Source organism: Hippoglossus stenolepis, chromosome 2 (assembly GCF_022539355.2).
Source record: "Hippoglossus stenolepis isolate QCI-W04-F060 chromosome 2, HSTE1.2, whole genome shotgun sequence".
In the NCBI taxonomy this organism is placed as follows: Eukaryota; Metazoa; Chordata; class Actinopteri; order Pleuronectiformes; family Pleuronectidae; genus Hippoglossus; species Hippoglossus stenolepis.
The window spans coordinates 3,660,662-3,679,812 of NC_061484.1; the positions used below are offsets into that span (position 1 = coordinate 3,660,662).

Consider the following 19,151-nt stretch of genomic DNA (forward strand, 5'->3'; position numbering starts at 1 on the left):
GGGCGTCACATAATCACTGTACAACAATATATGTGGTTAGTCTCTTTGTGTCTTCCAGTTAGTCAATTTCAGATTGTGATGGAAAACATTTGACAGAAAACACAACAGTCTGCACGTATTTCTGTTTTTATTTTAAATAATATATCGTAAGATAAAGGCATAATGCTTCATTTTGAAGTTACAGAGCTCTCAAAATGAAGAGTGTGCTTCATGAAGCAAAGCAAACTTAAGCACAGAACTGCATAGATAATATCTTTAAATATTCTCAACATATCCCGAGGCACCCAAACGCAACGCACAATGGTCCAGTTCTTGTTTTCAATATCTTTGGTGCCAAACATGATACTTAGAATAAAAACTCTAGATCTAAGGTGTAACAGATAGCATGTGTTACACAACCCGAGTCGAGCTTTGAATATACACTGCAGTGTTAACTATTTACAAATACTGCCCTCCTCTGGTTAAGACAGGGAACCTCTGAGACACTCGCTGAGTGTTGAGAGTGTGACTGCTGTTTAGGATCACAGCATAATGCGTCAAGAATGTGGCAACGTCTTTTGTTTTATATTATTTTTCTTCACATACAGAATGGACTGCAATGACAAAGACCCTCAAAATGAACACATTGTGGATATCTCTCAGTGCTGATGTTCTTCTAAGTGCTGTAAGTGTCTGCAGTGCAAGCATTTAGGGATTGTATGACAGTTATTTAACAGGGGAGGGGGGGTGAACACTGTATTTCTACTTGTTTGAAAAGCATGGACCTCTCTTCTCATATGTGCATTGGACCCATTGATAATGGTAAAGAGGAAAAATTCAACACCCACCCCACAATTTCTCTTTGTAATGTTACACTATTGAATAAACACGATTTATTTTGCCATCAACAACAAAGAGTGCCCGAATAATTTACATTTGTGCACTCCAGTTTAAACTGCTAGTTGAGTAGTAGAGGTAGTATTGCTACTACTGTAACGTCCTACTACTGTAGATCTCAGCTGCATGCTTGCAATAGCTCTCACTGTTCACACTGCTGACAGTGCACCGCTGCATGTATATGTCAGGGTGGTGTAAGACATAGGAAAATAATTTGTAATGATGAAATGAGCATTATAAAATGGGATCAGGATCAACGGTGTAATAAAGTGACTGTACATGTAATACCAACTCGAAAAAATAGATTTAGTGTTAGTTCATACTGAAAGTGACTTTATAATGAAAAATTGCTTTCGAATAGTGGCAAAATTACTTATCAAATTTTCAGCACTTTACTTTTATTTTATTTCATTAAATATCTATATTTTTGAACTTTTATGTTACATTACTGTAGTTCTACCTTCTCTTAGGATATACAATAAAGTGGGAGCTGTGATTGTGTGGTAGTGACAAATGATGTGCTCTCTCTCATGAGATAACGCTAATTAATCAAGACTCCCCCTCCCCCCTAATAATTTCCACACAGTCCCTGACAGAAAACCTATTTAAAAAAGTCCAGCCTTAGTGATCTCTGACTCCATTTATCTCTGTCTTTCTGTGCACCCAGCCTCCTGTACGGAGTGTTAATTAGGATTAAATGCAGTAGTTGAAACAGTGACAGGGTTGAGAGACACGTGTTCTTCATTTGAGTAAGATGACAGAGACATTTTTGCATATTTAATTGTTATCCTCTGTAATGTAATGAAAGTATGTGTGATAAAATTGTCGTGGCTTTCTGAAACTGTAAAAAATTGCCCTATTAGATCAGCACAAAAGCCCGATGGGTGAAAGTTTTGATGAGAAAAATATGTTTCAGTCATCAGTTCTGATGTAAAGTGAGTATATATAATTTGAAATACATATTAAGCATGATGGTAATGTCAATATCCCAGATGTGAATGACAGATGCTATCTCTGCAACTCCAGCATCACCTGTATCACCACAAACAGCTGCAAACCGGTGTTCGATCTGACCAACTGGTGACAGAGTCACTGTGTGATTGCCGGGATGCTGCGAGATCTCTTCATGATGAGACGCACCTCCACGTCAGGGAGGCTGTCCTGTTTAGTCTGGGCACACCCCTCGTCTGCTGCAGCCATGTGCAGGTCGAAGCGCAGAGACACCGACTTCTTGCGCAGCTTGGGATTCCCTCTGAAGAAGGAGCCCTCCCACTGCTTTATCACCTTGTCAATGTTCTCCGTCCTGACAAGAAACGTTAGAAATCATGTATATAACTTAAAGGTGATGATGATCACACATGATAAACATCACATCATCAGTTCGAGAACAGTTGAATTTATGTTGTAGGTCTCTATTTTGTTTATTTTGTCTATTTTTCTTTTGTTTGGGAACATAACAAGATGTGTCTATCTTTCAATGTGAATGCCATTCAGCTGATTATTTTCATGTGACGTCATTGTTTATTTTGTCAATGGCGTGACAAGAATTCTTTCATGTATTAATTTAGTCATATACAACTAAGTGAGGCAGGATGTGTAATTACACGTACAATAACACTAGGGGGCAGCAAGGGAGAACACTTTGATGCTGGAAGGTGTCTGCGAGTCGTGCCATGTATGGCTCTGTGTAACAGATATAATGTACCATAGAAAATGCACATAATTCATGATATAACCAGTAGGGCACAGAGTAGCAAAAACTCTATGTCTTCCAAAACAAACTCAGTCAAACAAAATTCAAATTCATGCAAATCTCTATGAACAGAAGAAGAGACTGTCCAGAGGAGGAGAGCATTGTATTTGAAAGTGTGGCTCACCAAACCGGATACTCTGACTAATAGATAATTGTTTCGGCAACAAGGAAATGTTTGAGCATATAGATAGATCATATGTTTATTGGACTTTTGGGAGTTGCAGAATAAATAAAAGTAATAAATGAATTGTGTCATTGGAAGAATCATACAGGAATGATTTTAGGACCATCAAGACAAAATAAATGATCTCTAAAACACGCATGCACACGCACACGCACACACACACACACACACACACACACACACACACACACACACAACACACACACACACTGCAGCTCGTAGAGATAATTTGCATGTGTGTCACTGATCATCATGCAAATACGTGTGTGTGTGTGTGTGTGTGTGTGTGTGTGTGTGTGTGTGTGTGTGTGTGTGTGTGTGTGTGTGGCTTGTAGATTTGTCTATTGGGCTTGACGCATAGACAAAGAATTCCACCCGTGTCTGTTACAACAATAAGGTGCCATGCCCTTAAAACTCCACATCAGGCAGGTGTCTCCACATCAAACACAAGCCCTTTAAAGGAAGAAAAATTCCCATGCGCTGCTATGATGACTTAATCATGGGAACCTGCAGCAGCCTGCTAAATGTTTAATGGCTCGTAACTTGTTTAACGTGTAAGAGGAATGTCTTTGAGAGTTTACACATCTGCTATGCTGGACCAGACGTCGCCGAGGTGGGGATGGATTATTGTCATTATGAACTGATGAGTCAATAATAACTGAGATGATAAAGCTTCAGAGGATTTAACCTTAACTTTATTTGTTAAAAATCATTTATGTGGTAAAGAGACATCTGTACTCTAAAGTGATGCTGTTTGGCCCTGCTAATAGAAACTGCCTACACTTCAGACTGAACCAGAGGTGCTGACTGCAGGTCAATGAGGTGCACAAAGATCAATACTTACTCAATGGTGCCATGACCCTCAGCACTCTCCTGCACAACATTGCCCTGAAGAATCTCCTGAGTCTTCACAGTGGAGATGGGCAAATCGTTATCTTGCTCCGGCTCTGTGAGAACAGACATTAACAACAAATCATAACATGACTGTAGCAGTGTGTGTATGTGTGTGCGCGCGCATGTGTGTGTCTCTTACCTGTGAGTATCACAAGGCTTTGCTGTCTGCGCAGTATGCTTCTCTTTATCCCATTCTCTGCAGGGAGGAGTGATGGTATTTCAGGCAGAGGCTCAGACTTGGGTTCATCCGGAGTAACAGCAGGGTCACTAAAACTGTTCTCCAGCCCGTTCTCCTTCGGCTCCACCACAGAGGACCTCCAGGGTCGCAGAGCCATCGACGGCCCGTCCCGACCCATGTACCTGCAGCCACAGACACAGCATACAGAGTTATCATAGCCAAAAGAATATAAGCATGTATGTCATGGTTACAACACCCGCTTGAAAAATGTTCAACTTTCTGGCTTTCTTGATGTGATTACTACAGCATGGAGATTTGTTTATGTTCTATCAGATTCTGCATGTGAATATGTAGAATCTGTAGGTGAGGGACAACATTTGTGACCGGAAGCCTCTTGTTTCTGTTTGATTTTCACATTTGAGCCGGCTTTACTTACAGTCCTTGTGGAGAGCAAAAGAGAGAAACTCATTGATGGAAAGGAGCAGCTAACTGCTTTTTAATTTATCTTCATTACTATGCATATGTTGATAAAGATTAGCCAAAATGTTGTCTGGAGCTATAACACCTACAACAAGTATCGCTGTGTGTGTTTTCTGTGGAGAACGTTTAGCTTGTCAGGACTCATTGGACTGTAAACGGAAGACGGAGTATTGGCCCGGATATCTGCTGCCTACGCTGGAAGCCAAGAAATATTGCTGTTGCCCCCAGAGGTTTATTCATCATCATACGCTAGCTGATAGGCTCTGTGATTGGGGGATTGTTAGCTCATCGCAAAAAGACTAAAACCTAGCTTAGCTCTGTTAAAATATAAAAAACGAATCTGACCACCAGCAACTGTGAAGCTCAATAATGAAGTTATTAAAACTATATCTTTAATGTTCCTTTATGCTATGCTAAGCTAAGCTAAACGTCTCCTAGCTGTAATTTCATACCTGATGGACATGGGAGTGGTTTCGATCGTCTCATCTAGGTCTCGACCAATGAAAGTATCTCCCAAAATTAACATGACTTATGGTAATGTCTTTACTGTTAAAGGGAACCAACCACTGAGCTCTGTAGGGAGCAACTTCTTGAGCTGCAGTGAGTCGATATCTTCACTCTTATAGTCCCAACTTAAACTCTTTAGTTTATCCTTGTGAGACCTGTTGTAGGATGCGACTGTCTGCCAACATCACCCTAACAGAGGCAGTCTGTCAGTGGAGTTTCAGCCACCATCTCTGTTGTGTCAGTGCTGCTGTACCACCCACAGACACCACATCAAGGTACATCTAATTGTTCATACACGACGTCTGCAACCTACAAGCAGAATTACAGACCTGTGTGCTAAAACCAACAGCGAGAGTATTGGGGCAATAATCATCCAGCATCAATAATGCTGACTAGGGCATGTGGGGGATGGCCCAAGATAGACAACCCTGCCAGAGTCTACACAGGCAATTAAACCATGAAACAGCAGTTAGAAGGAGGATGTGAGTGAGGAGATGTAGCATCCCATACAAGATCTGCCTGCATCCTTGCAGGCCAATGGATAAATGGACTGCAGACGGAGGATGACAGAAAGTCTGTGTGTGTTGCAATATACTGGCCTCTGTTTTATACTGAAGATACCTTTAATGGTAACCTCCGTGATGATACCTGAACATATAAGTGAACTTGCTTCAGGGTCTTCTTGAGTACTTAACATTTTCACTGGTAGGAAGTGTGCGCTCTTGCTACTTCACCAGCCTACATACAAGAGGATAAACAATAGTTATGTTTATATTTAGTGCTTCTCATTGTGTGTAACCTTACGATCTACATGTAATTGCTGGTAGCAGCTTAGCTTAGAGTACCACCTGCTGGTCAGGGTTAGGGGGGGATCGTGAATCATAGAATATTGTGAAACCAAATTATTGGTAGGGCTGTGTATTGTGTCATCCACACGCATGTGGATCTTCATGAGAGAAAAACTTGACAAATAACAGCTGCATATTACTTCTTAAATCAAAAAATCTCTAAAGGGAAACTTTGACAACATATTGATGGTCCTCAAGAGGGTGAAGCCAAATAATACCCAACTATTACTCTACGCTATTAAAGGGCCCATATTTTACGCCTTTCTGGGATTTCATTTGAGGTATTGGTACCCCTAAGATGATATATCAGTGGTTTAAAGTCGAAAAAACTGTTACACCGTCCTCATGCTTGTTCAAGTTTTAGCAGGACAGTCGGCCAATGTAGGAGTATCGTCCCGAGTTACAGTCCCGACTTTCACAACGGAGTTTCAATACGGAGTAACGTCCACATTGCAGTGTTTCTTCAGTGTTGTTTGTTGTGGTTAGCCTGTGGTAGCTAACAAGCTGCTAGCTCAGCAACAAGTCTGCTTGGTGTCGAGTTTGGTGTGGAGGGGTGGTGGTGGGGAGCGGGGGTGGTAGGTTCGGAGGCTGGACCGGTACCGGCTGGGTGGGGCTGAGAGACGAGTGCGATCCCGAATGAATCATATGGGGGTGGAAGTACGAAACAAGACGTTTCAATAACATATTTCTTAGAATGGACTGAATGAAAAAGTCTGCAGAGTGACTGTTGTCATACTTTGAGGGTCACTACTGACCCCTACAAGTCATTACGGATAGTACAAGCCCAGAAAATGTATTTTACGGAATATGGGCCCTTTAAGTTAAGGCTCATTTGGCTAAAGCATTCATGTATTTGCCTAATACATGTAGAAGTAAAGAAATTCCTCTGAGCCTTGGTGTAGTTTCCAAGTATCAAAGTTAGGATGCTACAACAGTGCAGAAAAAGGGTTAACACACTAAAAATTATACTCATTGTCAGCGTGTTAGCATATTGTTAGCATTTGACTCAAACTCGGCCCAATTACAGGTTTACAGAGCTGCGAGCAAGGCTGTAGACAAAGACTAAGTTCTCTTATCTTATATTTTGCTAAAATATGTGTAAAACTTCATGTGTTGGTAAACAGACTCCTTGTCGACCACAAATACATATGAATAGTCTTTGCACAGTCTGGATCATCAGTGTGATCTTTTCTGTCTTTTATTTGGTTACTCTGCAAACATAATTCACAAATCTTTGTGGTTTCATGAGAAAGACTCTTTTCCCTGTATCAGGAAGCTCTCTTCTCTTGTATTCCTCACACAGCCCTTTGAGCTTTCACTTGCTCCCCACTCACTCACCACCCTTCTTGAATAAGACCTAACAATGCAGATTTCAGAAGTCACATCCTGTCTCTCCTGGCATCAATGACATCAGTCAAAGTCAGATTCTGAGTGAAAAGCATTTCTAAAGAAATGAGGAAAACCAAAAGTGGCAAATCAAACCCCCTGTAACCTTTAAAAGAGTCATAAAACAAAATAACCCTCCTCAAACTACAGCGTGACAATCATAGGAGTGATGCAGAAAAGGTGTTAAATTGCACTGGAGTTCACTCTGAGTTGTCTACCCATGGTCCAAAGTGAAGATAATTAAAGGCCATGCTAAAACAATGGAATATTCCCTATTGAGACAGCTTGATGAATGGAAGACTGGGGTTTATCATTATATCTGATTACAGACAGAGCTGGATTTATACGTTATAAATCAAGAAAAAGCAAGAAGTTCGTCCTCTGTATGTATAACTACCTTAGATATACTGTATACTGTATACTAATTTCCAGACACTGTTACAGGTCATGTGTCACATGTTGTTTGGGTGTTCTCTTTTACAGCCTAAATCTGTCTCAGCCTGCAATTAGTGGGGATAATTTGTTTCTATACAGATTAAGTCTCTAATCCATAATAGAATAGTAGGATTTAACCAAACTCTAGATGCGGACGCATGAACGATCTGTTTGACAGCTAAATAAGGGAAACGATTAAAAACGATTTTTTTCTCTTTCGAGAGAAAAAATCGTTTTTAATCGTTTCCCTGCACTGTTCCTTATCACAGTTTGTGAAGGTGGGGCTGTGAAAGTGTGTGGTGAAATCCCTTTTACTGAAAAGTTGAAAGGAATTTCGTGGCTGACACTGAAGCCACAAAATTCCAAGTGAATAATTATTTTCTAGTTCCCATGATGTTTCAATCCCTTTCTCAGTCTCTTGTCCTCACCTGCCCTCTTCACGCTCCAGGAGGTGTCGATAGGTGGCAATTTCTCGCTCCAGCCTCATCTTGGTGTTGAGGAGCTGGCTGTGGCGCTGACGCTGGGTGGCCAGCCCGCCCCTCACCTGCTCCAGCTCGCCCTCCAGCCCGACAATAACCTGGGAAAGGTCCTGCAGCTGGCTGGAGTACATCTGCTGGGTGTTATGCAAGGAGCTCTCCAGGCCTTTCTCCTGGATAGCAAGAGGCAACGGCTGTCAGCATAATGACTGGACATTATATATATGTTGTCAAATAACACTGCATTCGAAGAAGCATGTAGCAAATAATAATGTTATAACTTAGAATGTAATAAAAGATGAATGTAATCCCTCACTGGCTTCCCAGCACAGAGAGTGCAACAGTACAAATCCATGTTTATAGATGTGAAATGCTGCTGAAAAACTAAAATGTAACCATGACACACTTAATATGCACTAATTAATATTATATTGATTATTAGTTTATTGTTATAACATAAGTCAATTGACACAAAATGTAAATGTAATACCCACCACTAAATATTATACAATTATTAAAATGTATTCAAAACATTTTATTAATCTTCATTTTCTGCGAGCACCACCATGACAATAACATCTGTAGATTTGAGAGAAAAGTTCCAACGACTATTGAATAAGCTGTTTGGCCCTCAACAAAATAACAATATATACAACATTCACGAGAAAAGACATTGTCTATATAAATCATATGTTTCAAGTATTTATACAAAAGAAATTATTGAAACATTGAGAACATTAGGAGTAGTGCTATCAGTGTGCTAGCTGGGAAAATGGTAGGTTACTGTAGGTTGTCTTACCAAAGCATGCAGGGTCTCAATCTCCACCTGCAGGGAGTGCCACTGCTTCCTGGCCTCTGCGAGCTCAGCCCGCGCCTCCCTCAGGGCGGCACCGCCGAGGCTCACCTGAGCCCACGCTGCTTCCTCCTGGGTGAGGTGAGGACAGCGAGATTTTAAAAGAGAACACATGAACCCCAGCACCACTACTGCCACCATACACACACAAACAGACACCCATTTAACTTCTCACAAGCAAACACAACACCAGTCTTTAACCTTGTGATAAGATGTAAGATAGGATAACTCTGGAGCAGAATGTGCTCATGTTCATTTCTAGTAGACATTCATGTATGTATTACATAAATGAGACAGGCTCGATGAGAATCACTGGCACTCAGTCAGAGGATTATGTGGTTGTGTTGGTGGTGTGCATTTCAGTTTGCGTAAACAGAAAGTGGAGCAGACACCCAGGTCTGCGAGTACACACAGCTGTACCAGCTGCACTGAGACACTGTACAGCTGTCAGACATTTCACACTCTCTGTCCTCGCCCCACTTCAAATGCAGTGGAGCGGTGAAACCGTCTCAGCACGCCTACGCCAATATTTTGACAGCAAAAGAAGATGACTCATGTTATATACATATACATTTTCTGTCTTACTGCATTAGTCATTCTTTAATCTAATGGGATAATTACATGACAAGGAAATTAGACAGAGGATATCTGACATTACTTATAAGATTGGTCAAAACAATTCTTTATCAGACAATTTTTTATTATATACGGTTAAGTTGGATTTCTGGGGATCCTTTACTTAAGTAAAAATATCTACTCCTCACTATGAAAATAATCTGTAAATAAAAATAAAAATCTGCTTTCAAGATGTCTGTGTATAAACTGATGAGAAACTACTGGAGTTTGTGCACACTGTTGCTGATTCAGAGTTTATATTATACCATTACAGAGATTTTAAAGGTGCCCTGTGGAGGATTTGACAACTGCTTATGCTATGTTTTTAGAACAGGGCCCCTGCTTTTGTTTGTATCCTAAACATGCTGGACATGCATGATGAGACACACACCCCTGTCACCGGTTTCACACTGTTGTGTCACACTGATGGCAGCAGTAATAATAATTATCAGACCATAGGGGTTCACACAATGTTAACGTGAGAAACACTGAATGTAAGCGTAACTTTTGTTTGTTTACAGGAAAAACTCTACATTACAGCTTTAAGATTAAAAAGAGTGTTCATGTCGCTGAAAATGATGATGAATGTAGATTTGGTGTCTGTATCCAGGTTTAGATTCTTCACTTCACTGTCTGCACTCATACTTTGCCAACTCATGGGGTAAAGAACCCAGGGAGCAACATCTTTCCCTAAGCAATATCATAACACCATATTATACAACGGATTGTATGTTAATAAACCCAGTATGACATTCCCAAGAAGACAGTACATCATTTTAAAGTTAACTTGAATGTCAGCCATGGTAATTACATATAGCACACAGGCATTTGACTGCAGCATTGTGTTAACGTTACATTAGTGGGTCTGATGTAAATAACACTGTTTCATAAAAGATGCTCTGATTTAGCACTGTGGTGGCCTGGAGCCCGTGGTCACTGTCAGACCAAAGTCATTGTGCTGTGGCACAGGAACAGTGGCATAATAAAGACATCCAAACTTAGGGGGCAGGTGGCAAAAATAAAGCTACTTTTACTAGATAAAGGATACAAATCTGCAAGATTGTATCCTACAGATGAGAAGGCATGGGTTGTTATTTGGCTCATACATATTTAATGAAGATCAGGAATAATTCAGACAGTAGTGGCAGATCAAATTGTGTTACACACTACTGCAATAGTGTTTAGCACTAAATGTAGTAGTATTTAGATGAAGTGATTAGAAAAGGAGGAGAAAGTCATACAAAACAGAAAATCTGCTCGAAGTCACAAACAGACGCACAGAGAAAGGAGGGAGAGACACAGTGTCTCTTAATTCTCCACCTTTTCACCACCTCATCAAACAGCCCACTTACCATTTAAATCAAGTGAAGCACACACAGTACATCTGTCGGCCTTACCTCGGAGAGTCTGGAGTTGGTATTGAGGGTGTGTCTGACTGGCAGTGGGCCAGGACAGCATGAGAGAGGCACAGAAAAAAAAGCTTAGTGAAGATTCCGAAGGATGACGAGGATGATTACATACCTCAGTAAGAGCTCCTCTGTGTGTTCTGGTTGCTGCTGCTGCTGCACCAGCACCAGAGTAGCTGGGCCCGAACAGGCCTGGAGGTGGATTGGCCACGGTCCCAAGGCCGTGGTGTCTCTCGTCTGGGCCGGGAAATCTGTTATGGTCGCACTGCGCTCTGATTCTGTCGAGGAGCTGGGTGAGCTCCATCCCTGTGCCATCCTTCTCCTCCCCTCCTTTTGCCGTAGATGATGCTAACAGGGCATCGCAGGAGCCGGCCCGCTGTAGCTGCAGAGCCTGGGCTGCCTACAAACAGCCAACCAGAGGGAGCAAGAGTGGGTGGGAGGGGGGGACAGGGAGAAAGGGAGAGAGGGAGAGAGGGAGAGAGGGAGAGAGAGGATGAGAGGAGAGTGAATGATGTAAAGAGAGGGAGAGACACTAAAGAAAATAAAAGCAGGGAGATGGAATTAGTTTGTGAACATATTGTTGAATAGATGCAAAGGACAAAAGGAGGGCAAGAGAGAAGAGTGTGTGTGTGTGTGTGTGTGTTTGCGTCAGTGGGCAATGAGGCAGTCATCGCAATGCAGAGGCAAGTGAGAAAAATCATTATTCAGCCCTACATACGTGCACGTATGTGTGTGTGTGTGTATGTGTGCAGGAAAAATCACAGTAGTGGTGGAGGTAGGAGGGGTGGAGGTATTAGTCAGCAGGACTGAGAAAATTAATAGAAGGAGGTGGGAAAGAAAAGAGAGAGGAGGATGAGGTCAGAGATGAGTGGAGACAGAAGATGCTGTCAAATGCAAACGTGCGTGCGCACACACACACACACTTAGCATTTAGCACAACATTACCGCAAAACACAAAGTGCATTCGAGGCTAATGGAGCAAAACATAATAAGTAAATGTTAGCAAGCTAAAATTGTGACCTGATAATGGCGCAAGATGAAAAGTTTAGGGATCACTATATTATTACAATCAATCTGGAAAGGTACCTGTACATGATCTTCTGTACAAAATGTCATGGCAAGCCACTGAATAGTTGTTGAAAAATTTAAGTAGGGGGACAAAATGTTGTTACTATCTATAGAGTATAGTCAAATCACTAGCATATTAAATATTCTTATATAATAATAATATATATATAATACATATTTCAACCAATGTTTCCAGCACTCCACACTTATGGGTCTAGTGGGCCTGTACCATAATCCTATTGATAACTGCTGGTAAGGTCAATATTGTCACAGCTTTGATGGAACAACTACACAGTCAGTTACTGAGCTGTTGTCCAAACTTATCTGGTCCAACCTGCTCCACTACCAGCCTGTGTTTTAACAGTGTTTGTTATAGCCAGTGATAGTGACATTGGATCTTAAACTTATTAGCTACCACATTTTGGCAACGGTGTAAAGCCTGCTTAAAGCATGTCAGTGTCTCTCAACCCCTGCAACCCTTGAGTAGAAGACAACAATCCCAACAGGTGTCAAAGGCAAATGATAAATCATGTCCAACATTGTCCACGACTCAATCTCCAGCCAACTTCACAAAGAAGTTTGAACCCTCATCGCCAATTATGTCTAATGTCAGCATCACCTCAGTCGACCCTGCTGTGGCCCGCTTGTTTATAAGACACCGCTTGTTTATAGGACACTGCATCTGACCTAAAACACTACATTTTCTACGTTTTCCAGCCCCCGGGATTATCCAGCTCACAAATCCTTGACCAACAAAGGTTTCAATAATAGTATAATATTATAATAATAATAATAGAACTGATTATTAATTTATTATTTTCAATGTTACTTGTTTTCTCCCAGTCTTACTTGGTGGCACATACTCCACTATCAGGCTGTCATTGTAAAGTATCCATTATTCATCCATCCTTTAACTATACTGCTTATCCTTTGAGGGTCACAGGGGGAACTCAGAGCCAATACCCCCAACAGTTGGCTGAACAGCAGCGTACATACTGACAGACAGGTCACCAGCGAAACACATGGTCCAACTGACCTAATCCGTAACTACATGTCTTTGGACTATGGGAGTACCTAGAGGAAACCCACACAGACACTGGGAAAAAGATGCAAACTCGTCCCAGACCCCTTGATTGCCACTGTCACTGGAAAGGCAGAATAATGTCTCGACTTCCTGAGGAAACTGAGGAGCGTCGGGCGGTCCCAGAACCTCTTCATGAACTTTTACAGATTCACAGTGGAGAGCATCCAGATGTACTGCATCACAGCGTGGTATGCCAGCGGCACCACGAAGGAGCAGACAGCTCTGCAGAGGGTCATCAAAATGGCCCAAAGCGTCATTGGAGCAGTGGATGACAACTATTAGGCCTGATGTTGGTGCACACCCTAAAATGTTATCCATGACCCAGCCCTCCCTGCTCAACACTTCTAACAAGAGATACAGGACAACACATATACACACTCAAAACCAGCATCTCCCACAAAGCTGTTAAAATGGTGAACACTGCTGAACCCCACTGACTGAGCTCTCCATCTCGCAAACCTTGATTACTTATGCTGATAATTCATTGCTCTTGAATTAAATTAAAAGGGGTTGATTTGTAGGTTAATCTAGACCAGCGGTGCAGACAGGTGGTATGTGTTCGGGTTTAGGGGTAAGAGTAATGGAAAAATACTGTTTCCTGAATATTATGTTGAAACATTTATATAATTCATTTCGATTTTTGATTTTATTCTTGTTTATATATTATTATGTGCCTTAAATGTGTACGTGTGTATTTATGTTTTCTTTAAATTTGTTCAAAGAAACAATGAAAAGCATAATTCAAGAGATTGCAGACTGACTACTGCCAGGTAGAGAGGAGCATGAAGGCACAGTCAAACAGGCAGGTGTGGACGTTGGCGAGATTCAGGGAAAGCATAGAAAAGACGTCATAACGGACATTTGCAGTATATTTAGTGACCTCAAACTCCCGGTGCGTCTCCTGCAGCTCTGTCATGGAGCGGTGAACGTCTGCTTGCAGCATCATGCTGCTCTGGTCTGCCTTCCTCTTTGTCTCCCTGAGCAGAACCACCTGTTGCTCAAGACGTCGGGTGTTCCGCTCCTCTGTCTCACACCTACAATGTCAACAGCTGAGGTTATTTACTGAGCCCCAGTCAGTGTTCATAGTTAATCATTTAACCCCATAGTACATCAATCACACGTAATCCTCACATAAAGAAAACCCAGATGATCAAGATGATCAAGAGGACACATTCCCAGTCGTTAGATATTAACTATATCGTGAGGTTGTGTTCCACAAATCACATCTACTAGTATGAAAGATTTTAAAAGACCTTGACATCATCCTCAGTGTGTCATAAACACAGTCCAGAGTTTCACAGACACACTCAGCTGGTCAGGAGATGCATCAGGTGGAGCTATTCTTATAGAATATAGGACAAGATGGTGAATATCCCTTGTACGTTTGAAGGTCTTCTGCACAACTTAGGTTCCCAACAACAAGTAGTGTAAGCAGGTGTCAGTGGCCGGAACAGGGGTATCTATTTGTTGCCGCTGTCCGTCATGGGTTAATGGTTGGCAGCGGAGGTGGTGGTGGGGCTCAGTGTCAGTCTGCATAAACACATAAGTGAAAGTGCCGACGCAGCACAAAGCCCGGCCTGGATTTGTATGCATGTTGGCTCACAGGAGCAGAAACTGGCCTGAGTTTGATAACAGATGACTGGAAAAGCATTGCAGCAGCATGAAAACAGGAAATATGGGATAAGTTATTCTGCAACTTTTCTTCATGTACTGAGATGTTTTATGGAGCAGTAATGCCACGTCGGCGTGTATTTAATGTTTCTGATTAAAATCCCAAAACCTCTAACCTTTCTCACTGTACCTGATCACTCAGGGCACAAACTCCATGAATGAGTGTATGCTAATGGATGCCATCTCATGCCTAATATACTGACTATTCTGACCATACTGGTTGGAGTGTATTGGGTGATGCAGAGGAATGTTAGAGCTTTCAGGAAAACTACAGACAAACCCAGCTGACCTGGACTGAATGGCAGAAGCTCTGGACTTCATGGTGTCAGACTGTAATGCCAGCTGGGCATTCTCCATCAGTAGTTTACCAACCTGAAAGAAAACACAAAATACAAAACAATACCATCAGATTAGATCATGGAATGTGCAAAGACAATGTTCAGTTTTTCAGATGTCAAAGTGAAATGGCAAGAGAGAATGGAAGAAGACACGCCACAAACGGCAGGGTCTGAAGCAAACTGCGGCCACTGCAAAGGGGGTCAAGTCTCCGTATGTGGATCACTCACACTACAAGGTGAGTTAGCAGGTGTCACAACTGTATTTCTGTTCAAAACTTACTTATAGAGGATTATCCTTAATGTGCTTCTCTCTTATCCTCACCTCATCTGCAGGCTCAAATGGCCAATCAGTGCTAAGGTAGTACATATTGAATACATAGTACAGTTTCGTTCGACTCTCGCTCTTGTGGGGACCTGTGGGGATGTAAAAGCCACAAACCGTCCAAAGGAGGAATCCAAGCACAAACAAAGGTGTCTCCTGTTTTTTTATCATGCACATAATAAGGTAACACACCCTAATTTCCCTTTTGTTTTCTCATGAGTGCAGTACTTTCAGAACAGCACACACCCACGTTGAACGAAAGACAAATATAGCATGGAATATTCCATACTAAGGCCCTGTGAGATGAGGGAATCTTAACATTGACAAGATCGCCTTTCTTACGTCTTAAAGGCTGATTACGCATCATTGAGTAAGCCCTGTAAAGAAAACACTAATTTGAAACAGCACTTAAGAAGAAAAACAGGAACATAATCCTATACGTTAACAAGAAAGCATTGAATCATTGCACAATAGCACTAGCAGAGTTTGATCTTGTCATAGTCACAGGCTCGTCTGCCAGACGTTGAGATGAGTGATGTGGTGAGCAACAAGACACTGGGGAGTCATTAAAACAGATACTCCTGCACTTCAAACAGAACGCGACACTAAAACCAGGGAGCAGCTGAAAACCATCAAGTCGAGTCATGTGAGCAACCGTATTGACTACGTGGTCTACTAAGTTGAACAGCCTTAAAGTAATAAAGAGTTCCACATTCTTTCTGTATGTGAAATCCAGAATTGTTGCTGCATCTCTCTGGCTTTGATCCAAGAGTAACAACACACATATCTGCTCCTAATCTCTGAAGCAAGTTTATTTGATGTGGCTTTAACTCTCTCTTTCTAACTCGTGGATTTATGTACAATCTGAGTATTATGTTTACTATGTCGCTAATGAATTACCCCAGTCAAATTGTTTAAGATCAAGTTTTGTCAACTTTTAGCTGAAGTTTCAGTATCTAGTTGGTTGCTAATGGTTGTTAAAAATGTCAAAATGATCAATAATCAGCAGCAATAGCATCAAAGCAAAGTTTAGCCTGAAACCAGGGTGGCACCGCTTCCATTACACACATGTTGAGTTGAAGGCAAGGTGAAGTGCCTTACCTCTGCAGTTTGAGGCAGTTCCCATGGAGTTGCTTGAGGCTGTCATTAACAACAACAATCCACTGTGTCTGTGTTTTTATTGCAGTCATTATTTGATACACACATGCTTATGTTCTCTGCCAGACAAGGATGATGCCCAAACCAAGCATTATCAAAAAACCTGAGTGGAAATAATTCTGTAGCACGTCTAATATACGTCAAGATTGTGCCTATATGTCTGGTAAAGAGATATGTAATTTCCAACCTTTTTTAAGAGTTCTGCTGATTTCAAACGATCACCTAATGATTACGAATTTCAACAAGTGTGAGTCTGACCTGGCCACGGAGCTCCCTCAATGCATGTTCCTGTTGGGACCAGTCCTGGGAGCGTGACGCATTCCTGGTCCCCCAGTTGGCTATCTGATCCTCCAGCTGCTGGTTGGCCTCCTGCAGCCTGTTCACCTGCTCCAGGAAGCCCTTCAAACGTGCGTTCAGACCCCACATGGTTTGACTGGAGTCCTGCAGCAAGTCCATGGAGACCTGAGAGACTGCACACTCAAATCTTTACAGGTACACACAACGAGCCGCTGATATTTCCACACAGTCCAATGACATAACACAGCTACTAGAGCCTATGATGGTAAAAACATTCGGATGCTACGTGACTGGCAAATTTGCTGCAGAATGCACACACAGTAATACAAAGTGAAAGCTTTCACAGCAAACAAACCGCCACCCAGTCAGAGATCACACATACACCAGAGGCGTTTACTTGGTAAATGTTTACCCAGCGATACTCACCTACAGCTGAGTGACCTTCCACAAATACAGTGCAGTAGTAACTGGTAGCAAAAGTCCCTTAGTCTATTTGTCTGGTCACACTGAGCCGATCCACCAGTCACCACAGCTTAGCCACATTCCTCTACAAGAAGCTGGTCAACACTTTTTCCCACTGTGTCGCAGGTCATCAGCAGTAAGCCTCTGAGACAGAGCAAGCAGGCTGCCATTAGCCTGCCAGTATCACTGCTATATCAATCTATAGTCTTCGGTGTCAGCCACGATCAGGATGGTCCTCCCTGTCCCATCTCACTCCCTGGGCAACATTCGGGAGAGGGGAGAGCGGTGGGGTAAGCACTGGACACAGTGCTTACATCACCAGCACTCTGGGGCCCTTTGTACTCTCTGATCCAGGATTACTGAGCAGCTTTCAAACAGAGAGCAACACAAGCTGTGGAGGCAATGTTCAGGGAAACACAGTGACAGGATCCGTGTGTGAGTGTATGTATTTGAGTGGGGCTTTAATAAGAGGTTACATGTACTGTAATTAATGTGACGTCCACATAGACTGTGTACTGAAGTCAAGTAAAACACACTTTGTGCAGCGTTGCATCTTGCTCAATAACTGGTTTCAGAGAATAATTGACAGTTTGTGTCTGGAGCAAAGGTTTTGTTAAATATTCTCATGCGGCTCCAATGTTTACTTGAATAAAATGTCTGCAGATATAACAAATAAAGCGATGTGTTTGAGACACATTAAGGTTTTGGGTGCTTAGGGCAAGGGTAAGACATCCATAAAATGTCCAAGGTGCTAATGGTCAATCTAGGGGTGTGCTATCAAGATTCCATTTAATATTTAAAGGCACAAGCTGTGACAAATGTAAACAAGTGGGTTGGCCCATTCTCACAAAAACAAACAAAATAGAAAACAACATTTTAATCGGTTGTTTAATGACACTTGACTGACATGTCATTTAGCGAATAACACCATACAATTCTTAAATACAAGTTATTGATTCTGTCACTGCTTATGCTAAACTATTTAATGAGCAGTGTTCACTGTAGCTACATATGGAAGTCCCAGGCTAATGCTAAAATGTAGCATAATTGTCACTTAGCAGTTTATCTGTGGGTCATGCTAGAACCAGGGTTTGTTAATGAATCCGCTGTCGAGCTGCAAACAACTGAAACACTTGAGGTAACATTTTGATGCTTCTCAAGCAGAAAAGCACTCAAAGCTACCAACATGTAAATAAGCAAGCTAGCTAGGTCAGTCGCTAACTTCAAAAGGAGTTCTGACAATTGCTGAATTTCTGCCATTGACTCCTATCGTGGTTAATTTATCCTCTGTCACAAGTCGGTTTAATAAGAAGGAAAGCTGTAACCAAACTAATGGCTTAGAACAGGTTCCTCCTTACCTCAAACATCAGCAGAAGAAAGATGATTCACTATTTGTCAGTGACACAATATCCATGCATCCATTATCTATAGCCTATATCAATATTTTTCATTTGCAATTTAATGTTGTAAAAGGAAATGTTTTTTATTTCTTCTTCTTCTTCTTCTTCTTCTTCTCATAAAGCTTATATTCAATGTTCAATTCCAATAGGTGTTGCACAAACCGAAACTAACGCTTAGTCGGCCTCTCACCTCCCTAAGCAAAGTCTCCCCTATACAATATTGCAAAGCCCAGTAAAAAGCTAAACACACAACAAGAAGCAAAATAAAGCAATAATCCATCTAGCTTTCATTTAGAAACGTAGACGTGTAAAATGAACTCATCACATCTTATTGGAGATCTTTGTCAGTGTCTGAGCCTCCACTGCTCCCGCTCTGAAGCCCTGAGTGCAGCACACTCTCAACAGGCCTGTATGGCAATTCAATCTGTGGTGGTAACGAAGGTCGCTCTTAGGAGCAACA

The 19,151-nt window shown here is 41.8% G+C and overlaps 1 protein-coding gene across 3 annotated transcripts; it reads right to left on the reverse strand.

Moving 5' to 3' along the window:
• Positions 1–110: 110 nt before the first annotated feature.
• On the reverse strand, positions 111–17,652 carry krt222 (keratin 222). 3 transcript variants are annotated; one of them, XM_035144845.1, is made up of 10 exons: positions 17,256–17,652; positions 16,791–16,973; positions 15,004–15,086; positions 13,924–14,077; positions 11,007–11,291; positions 8,817–8,942; positions 7,970–8,190; positions 3,847–4,067; positions 3,658–3,760; positions 111–2,179 (listed from the first exon to the last, which is right to left on the reverse strand). In XM_035144845.1, the coding sequence occupies exons 2-10, from the start codon at positions 16,956–16,958 to the stop codon at positions 1,966–1,968; spliced, it is 1,575 nt and encodes a 524-aa protein (XP_035000736.1). In that variant the 5' UTR covers positions 16,959–16,973; positions 17,256–17,652; the 3' UTR covers positions 111–1,965. The 3 variants fall into 3 exon arrangements, with proteins under 3 accessions (XP_035000736.1, XP_035000726.1, XP_035000718.1); XM_035144835.1 differs by having other exon boundaries at positions 16,791–16,994; XM_035144827.1 differs by having other exon boundaries at positions 16,791–17,002.
• Positions 17,653–19,151: the final 1,499 nt, after the last annotated feature.